Genomic DNA, 9,057 nt, shown 5'->3' with positions numbered 1-9,057 from the left:
TATATATATATATATATATATATATATATATATATATATCAAATCTATATAAATTAACAGTTTAATTCAGAGAGCATTATGGTTGAATATTTTTACTAACATCAACAAATTTAAACATGAAACAAGGAAAAAATATATTCTTTTTTATTGCTGCTATTTGCAATTGCGTCATACCTTCTCTAAGTTATAATTGCATACTACGAGTATGCATTTTGTATGAAATATAATTGTCTTCCAATATTGTTGCAGTTACTGGTTACAACACTTAAAGTATACGTAATTTAATGTCAATATGTATAAAAGCTGAAAGGCAGCGGAGCCGTCAGAATCGTTAGCACACCGGACAAGATGCTTAGCCGCATTTCGTCCGGCTTTACCTACTGAGTTCAAATTCCGCCGAGGTCCACTTTGCCTTTCATCCTTTCGGGGTCGATAAAATAAGTAACAACTGAGCACTGGGGTCAGTGTAATAGACTTACCCCTCCCCCGAAACTGCTGGCCTTGTGCCAAACTTTGAAACCAATATGTACAAAGGCGGCGAGCTGGCAGAATCGTTAGCACACCGGAGAAAGTGCATAGCGGTATTTCTTCCGTTTTTACTTTCTGTATTTAAATTCCACCGTGGTAGACTTTGCCTTTTATCCTTCGGGGTCAATAAAATAAGTATCAGTTGAACACTAGAGTTATGATCGACGAGCCCCCACCTCCCTCAAAATTTTAGGCCTTGTGCTTATAGCAGATAGGAATATGTATACTAATTCAAATGTGAAACAATTTTCCATAGTATTTGAAAACGCTTACAAACATTTTGCTGGTATGATTTCTTTTTATTCAATAATTCTAACAATACTTCTAAATCTCATATAGCTCCTGCATAACGGTCATAGTCAAACCCCATTCCAGGGCCTCAAAGCAAGTCTATGTGTAACTTGCTATACAAGATGCCTCTTGGAAGATGATGCAGACTGAAAGATACCAGGAAAGAGGCTGAAGTCCTGCATTCTCCAAGCAAGATGAAGGGCCTCTTTGCTATTATTTTGTGTGCCTTTTAATACTCAATAACTTTAGCGCGATGACCAGGTCAGCAAGATCGGTGGCATACTATATCAAGCACAAGAGTGGCAAAAACTCTCACTTAGATTATATTTCTGCTAAGTTCAATCTGCCAGTTCCAGTAAAACAATAACAACAACTCTCAGTCAAGGGATTCTTCAGGCAACAAACTAGTATTTATATGCATACACACAGACGCGCGCGCACACACACACATATGTAGAGAGAGAGAGAGAGAGAGACCTATGAATGTATGTATATACATATATGCCTATATATGTGCGTGCACGCACACACACATATATAGATATACAGGGTGTCCATAAATTACCGTTACAATTTTTTAAATTAAGAAAAAATAGAAAATAAGGATAACTTAGTAAAGGTCATCGGAAAACATGTCGGTGCTAAATATGTTAGAGGCAAGCTTTATTTCGTTTTCTAGTTTAATTTATATTTTCCTTAAAGTAAATTACAACTTCTAGCAAATGTTTATATATATGTAATATTTTATATACACACATACATATAAATATAAACATTTGCTATAAGTTGTAATTTACTTTATGGAAAATATAAATTAAACAAGAAAACCAAATAAAGCCTGCCTCTAGCATTTAGCACCGACATGTTTTCCAATAACATTTATTAAGTTATCCTTATTTTTTGTATTTTTACTTATACACACACACACACACACACACACACACACGCACACACATCAAAACAAGGATGAAGGCCTTTTCTGAGCTATAGGTTAATAAGTCCGGTTTCCCGAATTCTACGGCGATTATGTTTTCCCACTAGACGGGACACCAGTCCGTCGCTAGATTACTCTCATTTTTGCCAACTGAGTGGACTGGAGCAACGTGTAGTGAAGTGTTTTGCTCAAGAACACAACCCCCCCCCCCGTCAGGGAATCGAAACCACAATTTCACGATCATGAGTAAATTCTAAGCTACGGCCCTACTCACATACACACACACACACACACACACCTATATATGCAATTTTACTAAAGCAGGTTTAACGTTACATTTTCCTAAGGATTCTAAGTTTTCGAGGCTGTGTTTAACAGTTTTAACTTTTCGTTTCGAGTCTCAAACTATTTGTGTTATGGTTAATGAAGCTTTAATATTCTTTTTCGTTTTGTCTTAATTATAACTACAGGAGTTTCCTTTTCTAGAAATGTAGGTGTAAATGTTCCTACCACCTTTCTCTAGTCACTCCTACAACTCTCAGTGGATGCTAAATCTACAAATATCTTTTGAATTGATTTCAAATTTTGACACAAGTCCAGCAGATTCGAGCTAGAGCGTAAGTCGATTACATCGACGCCAGTACTTAACTGGTACTTATTTTATCGATCCCGAAAGGATGAAAGGCAAAGTGGACCTCGGTGGAATTTTAACACAGAACATAAAGACGGACGAAATGCCACTAAGCATTTTGCCCGGCGTGCTAACGATTCTGCCAGTTCGCCGCCTTCATAATAACTTTTAAATTATCTGAACATTATTAAAAAATTCAAAATATATGAACTTTTCTTCGCCTAAACGAGAGAAAAACGCATATGTAAAGTTTCTTCATTTCCATCTCTATAACTTGTTCGCAAAAGCACTAGACTAAGTATATTCAATGCAGAAAGTAACTCGATATGTTTTAGAAACTTACGAACTTGTAAGAGCATGTTTATCGAAAGCTATAATAATAATCCTTCCTACTACCGGTACAAGGCCTGAAATTTTGGGGAGGGAACTAATTGACTACATCAACCCCAGTGATTAACTGGCACATATTTTATCGACTTCGAAGGGATGAAAGGCAAAGTCGATTTTGATGGAATTTGAATTGAGAATGTAAAGACGGACGAAATGCTGCTAAGCATTTTGTCCGACACGCTAATCATCATTATTATTATTATTATTATTATTATTATTATTATTATTATTATTATTATTATGTTGGAAGAATGGCCAGTATAAACGGACCAATTCTGAGAATACACCTGTAGAAAAAAAGGTAATGTAAAAGGAGAAAAGGCTCTATACCCCTTTCTTATTTTTCTGACCAGGCTCCCGTGGCTTTTATGGGGTTTTTCCACGTGTAACCTTTCGAAGCGCCTCCCCCTGTTGGGAGTTTTATTTGTTATATCTTTCTCTGTTTTTCTTACTGTTTACACGAACGTTTTCTACCTTTCGGACAAAACCCTTTGTAACCTTCGCCCTGTCTTTGTCCTTACATGTTTTTGATTTATATTAGCCCTTGTGGCCAATAAAATAGAATTTATTATTATTATTATTATTATTAATATTATTATTATTATTATTGAGTAAGAGGGCTAGGCATTCTCACACGACTAATAGCCGAATCTGTCCTACATGCGACTGCAGCTGTTCGGCATGAAAGACATTCAATTTTGCCGCTAAATACTTCTATAAAAGACCAATACCACCATCACCACCATCATATTCATCTCTCATTTCCACGCTGCCTCTTAAGCATTTCCTATATGTTAAAGACTATGCTGGACACGGTTTTGATTTTCGCTGAGATGACAGTAGCAACAAAAATTTTAGCTAGCGAAAGAAGTGCACGAGTGAGTGCATCAATGGTAGGCAAGGTAATTGCTATATGAATGTAATCACTATGATAGGAGAAATAATGAGGATAATGATAACGTTGTAGAATGGTTCCTCGACAGACTGTTAGTAGGAAGGAAAAGGGTAAACTCTCCGCTACATGTCGAAACTGATTCTTTGTTTTGGATTACGCAGACGCCACTGTTGATTTTATTTTACTTAATTTTTTACTGTAATTTGTTCCAATGCCACTTGAGAATATTATCGCAATTTTGAGCGCTCATTTTCTTCTAATATTCCTAAGAAAGTCATTCTCTTTCTCTTTCCCTCCTCTCTCCATCTTTCTCTCTTTCCCCCAAAATACTGTCTTATCCAAGATCAAAGCGTGTCACTTGGCCCTAACGTTTTATTGAATATGTCGTTGTTGCCTAACCTTAGGTTAGTTCCGCCTGAGCAGACTTATGATCAAAAGCGTTCAAGTCAAGACTATCCCATCTTTTTGTATATCGCATACTACATTATTCTATCTGCTCTTTTAAAGATGGTAGAGTGTGATTTGAGGAAAGTTTGACAACCATTTCTAGCGGGTTGTTGCAACATGTCACTACACACACACACACACACACACACACACACACACACACACACACACTATGAGTCTTGGGCATGTCACCTCTTTCTGAGAGACGTGCTGCGCAGTCGGAACGTAGCTAACGAATTGCTATTTGTAATGCAAACAGCGTATTAAACGCACTTCCAAAAGCTTGTTTGTTCCTCTAGATCTAAGAAGGAAGTTATAATAACTGCATTAGAGTAATAAATATAACATGAAGCAAGCATGAAGTTCCAGTGGAATACAATATAGAAGAAACAGGAAGAAGACCTTAAGATATCGTTAAAAGATTTTTTAAAGTTATCTTAATCGGGAGGCGGGGAAGCAGGCCCATTAGCCGTTACAGTCATCCCACCAGTCCACCGAGAGGTGCGAGGAAAGGAAGAAGATATCCTCAAACTAGAAACCTGTCCCAAATGTTTGAAACAGAGCGGATTCTCATAAAGGCACTTAAAGTGTCCGGTGGTGATGTTAAACAGAGCTACAGGTTAAGCCCACAACCCGAGTAGCCCTTTGCGGTATCTGAGAAGCCAGAACGAATACCGCAAGGCATCCAGTCTGACGAACTTACAGTTCCATATTTTCAGCCACTACCTTAAACTAGTACATTTTTTATCAGACTCCAGAAGGATGAAAGCAAAGTTGATCGTGATGATGTTTGAACTCAGAGTGCAGTGAGTTGGATCAACTACCGCCAAGCAATCTGTCCGAGGCTCAAACGATTCTGCCAACTCGCCGCCGATATTATACAGATGACAAAAGAAGGATATACCGTTCGGAAAATAGATCTAGACGGTGAGTAACATAGGAGCAGCAATTTCAGAAAAGCAACGAATCTTTTGCTATGGCTGTAGATGGAAACAAAGAACATTAAGATGATTAAAGCTTATATAAAACTTACTCGTTCGTTTGAACACACTGGTGCATTCTCCAATGGCTTCGTTTGCAGACACACAGGTTTTCGTTTTGGTTGAATATATTTGTTGATTGTGGCACTGGTAACGTTTGGGCTGGCCATTAAGACAGAAAATGAAAAATCGACAGTCAGAAGGATCTGCAAAAGTACCAGTTCGATTCCCATCGCACATTCGATAGTTCTGAGCAGATGCTGTTAGGCTATAGGCCGAAAGCAGAAACAATGCTGTGAATGTGGACCAGAAAAGTCCGTTTCCCATCATGTTACCGGGTTATGAAAACTGGCAAATAATTGACTATATAATTTTGAAGTGCTTAGTTTTCTGACAATTAGCTGCAAATTCTTGCTAAAGTTTGGTTCTTACGTTTAGGAGGATTAGCGTAGAATATGAAAGTTGCTAGGCAAAACTTGTTATTTAAAGGCAAACGCCTACATCCTAGCCACCCTGTAGAACATGTTTTGTATTACGACGTGACAATGTAGAGAAGAAAAAAACAGAAGACAAAAAACAAGGAAAAGAAATCAAGACTGAAATAATTCACAGAAACAGAAACAAAGAAAATAAGAAAGTGAAAAGAAAAATAAGGACAGAAAGAAAGAAAAACATCTGAGAAGTGACGAAAAGAATTAAAGAATTGCTCGCTCGATATGCAAATGAAGTGGCTTAACGTTTAAAAAGGCAAGGCGCAAAGGTGTACAGTATCAACAAGGGCGGGCAAAGATAGCACTTAGGAACTCATTACGAAGATGATGAGCAAACAAGAGCGACTGGGTAGAGTCAATTGGACGAAGTTTCTAAGGCGTTTTGAGATCATGTATACTTTATGTTTATTTACATATCGTGTCCTGCATGACTCTTTGATAAACACTGCAAATATTATTTGAACACATCTACTTGTAAACAGAAACACTTCATACATACATACATACATACATACATCTGTCTCTCTCACACTCTCTCCTCACTCACTCACTCTCTCACTTCCTCCCCCCCCCTCTCTCTCTCTCTCTCTCTCTATATATATATATATATATATATATATACAGAGAGAGAGAGAGAGAGTGAGAGAGAGAGAGAGAGAGTGAGAGAGAGAGTGAGAGAGAGAGAGAGATGGATAGATAGATAGATAGATAGATATACACACATACTTATACTTTTATAGATGCGCACGTACACACACACACACACACACACAACATATTAACATTAGGGTGGTTGGGTGACCATTAAGATTTACCGATGGAAAAAAGGCTCCGCAAATTTTGAAACCAGATACACAGATATATACATACATACATACATACATGTATACATACATACATACACATAAGCATATGCATAAATATTTTGATACCTGTTCATATCTAAATATATGTATATTTAGATATGTATCTTACATATCTATAAACATATCTAAATGCATATAATGCAAGGCGGTGCTCCAGCATGGCCGCAGTCAAATGACTGAAACAAGTAAAATAATATTTATGTATATAAATATATCCATATTTATCCGCCCATCGGTCTCTCTGTCTGTCTGTCTGTCTCTCTCTCTCTCCCTCTATTTGTTTATCCATATGTACATAAAGATATATGTACACACACACACACACACACACACACACACGTACGTACGTACGTACGTACGTATGTATGTATGTATGTATGTATATGCATATGTATAACAGGGGTGGCTATGTGGTAAGTAGCTTGCCTCCCAACTACATGAATCTGGATTCAGTCTCACTGCATGGCACATTGAGTAAGTGTCTTCTACGATAGCTTCGAGCCAACCAAAGCTTTGTGAATGGATTTGGTAGATGGAAACGGATATATGTATATATTTATATACCTATGTGTGTGTGTCTTTGTGTCTGTATTTGTCCCCCACCACCGCTTGGCAACCGATGTTAGTGTATTTACGTTCTCGTAACTTAGCAGTTCGGCAAAAGTGGCCGATAAAATAAGAACTAAGTTTTAAAAAATAAACACACACGCACACACTCAATCACACACACACACACACACACACACACACACACACATATATAGTTGAAGTGACAATGCCTTGGGGAGGCAAACATGGAGAAGACACCCCAAAGAGCGAGCTTAAAATATGTAGGATTAAATATGTGGATCAGGTGAAGTACAAGTGTGTCAGAGTCGCGTTAACTAATGCAATGTTATAGGCTTGTTGGATCCAGATGTATCTGTTAGACATTGAACTTTGGAAAAAATTGTTTTACAGATTGGTGAGGTAGAAGCAGAAATATACTCCATCATGCTTATAGACATATCTATGAAACTAAAGCTAAGAGTATAGACATACCTATGACACCAAAGATAAGAGTAAAGAAAGGATGTTAAATCAATAAATGAAGAGTAAATTTAGCTGCAATCAAGTTTGGTGTGGTTGTTATATGTTCAAAACTGAAAAAGAGAGTGCTACAGTGAGGAAAAAAAAGATAGGAATTTCCTGATAGCTTGAAGTAAAAAGAAAAAGAGAGACAGACACAGAGAGAGAGAGAGAAAATAACAAAGAAAGGTTTGAAAACCGAAAAGAAAGGGAAAAAGAATAAGGAAAAAATTAATATAGGAATAAAGTATGAAATATATAAAAGTAATGCAACAGTTAGGTTTGTATACAAATCAGAGGTTTTGTAGAGCAATTCAGATATTTTTTTGTTGGGAGTATGCTAATTTAAGCAAAAACGTACAAAATTAATAATTTCATAGATAGAATAGATGTGTATAACATTTATAAAGTATATACAAACGTGGAACGGCACTAGCTGTAAGATTTCTAGATCGGAACAAGCATTTTTCGGTTTGGGTCAGAACGTTCGGTGTTTCATCACTGAAGGGCATAGGTCAGATCGAAACATCGTGTGTGGTGACCGACAAACCCTGTGTTTGTAACATACAAGTATCGTTGTGAAGTTTCTCTGCAGCAAAATATTATAGCTTGTGCAGTTCTACGGTTTGTATAGCACCATAAATATTATACACATGGATATTTTATTCAGGTGCGGTTTCAAGAGCAAATATCAATTTGATATTCAAACATAAAGGATCTGAAGGTGCAAGTCCTAGTGATTAGGGATGTACAGCTCACGGTTATTAAGTCGTGGCTCAGATTCATAGAGCGGGCGGCCAGCTTTGTCTTTGTGCAAAGCAACTTATTCCATATTGCTCAAATCTACTTAGCTGAAAATGAGAACTAGCCCAGTGCTGATGTAGCTCTCTCTGCCTCCATTTGCCGCATTCTGAATGTGCCATCCGATCAAAAGATGGGACGGTCGAGATGGTGGCTATGATTGCGAACGAAAGCTCAGTACATGTCAAAAAGCCATATTGGTTCGCGGAAGAGAGTTGGCTTGCGTAGCTGTATGGTAAGAAGGTCGCTTCTCAACCACATGGTTCCGGGTTCAGTCCCACTGCGTGGCACCTTGGGCAAGTATCTTCTTCTGTAACCTCAGGTTAACCAAAGTATTGAGTAGATTTGATAGACGGAAACTGAAGGAAGCTATATATATATATATATTTCAAAATGTCATCCGATAATCACTCCGGAAAGGAATATTCGGATAGAATGGGGCTTATTAAAACTAGGCCGAAACAGCTGTAAGATTAAACTTCTGTTCATCCTCTAATTCCTTATGTACTTTGTACTTCTATATGTAAACCATGTTGGCAAAATAACATAGTCTGCCATAGACACCTGTGCTTTGGTTCTTTCTTTCTTTTTCTTTTCTTCCTTTTTTTTGTCACTTTTGCTATGAATTAAATTAATGAATTCAACGGGATACACTGTCTGCAAGTAGTTGGGTTCAGCATATTATCCTCCATTTTCTAATTGTTACACAAATTTTGGGGTAAAACCTCCACTTTT

The 9,057-nt window shown here is 37.4% G+C and overlaps 1 protein-coding gene across 2 annotated transcripts in view; it reads right to left on the bottom strand.

Annotated features, from left to right (window-relative positions):
- Window positions 1-9,057, bottom strand: part of LOC106878962 (uncharacterized) — a 29,495-nt gene that overhangs the window by 10,921 nt on the left and 9,517 nt on the right. The window contains exon 2 of one of the 2 annotated variants that reach the window (XM_014928340.2): window positions 5,150-5,258. In XM_014928340.2, coding sequence (XP_014783826.1) covers window positions 5,150-5,258 — 109 coding nt within the window. Of the gene's footprint in view, window positions 1-5,149; window positions 5,533-9,057 lie in introns of those variants that run through there. The other variant, XM_014928339.2, reaches the window with a different exon arrangement.

This window comes from Octopus bimaculoides, chromosome 11, assembly GCF_001194135.2.
Source record: "Octopus bimaculoides isolate UCB-OBI-ISO-001 chromosome 11, ASM119413v2, whole genome shotgun sequence".
Taxonomy (NCBI): Eukaryota; Metazoa; Mollusca; class Cephalopoda; order Octopoda; family Octopodidae; genus Octopus; species Octopus bimaculoides.
This window is presented reverse-complemented; position numbering and strand designations above follow the sequence as displayed.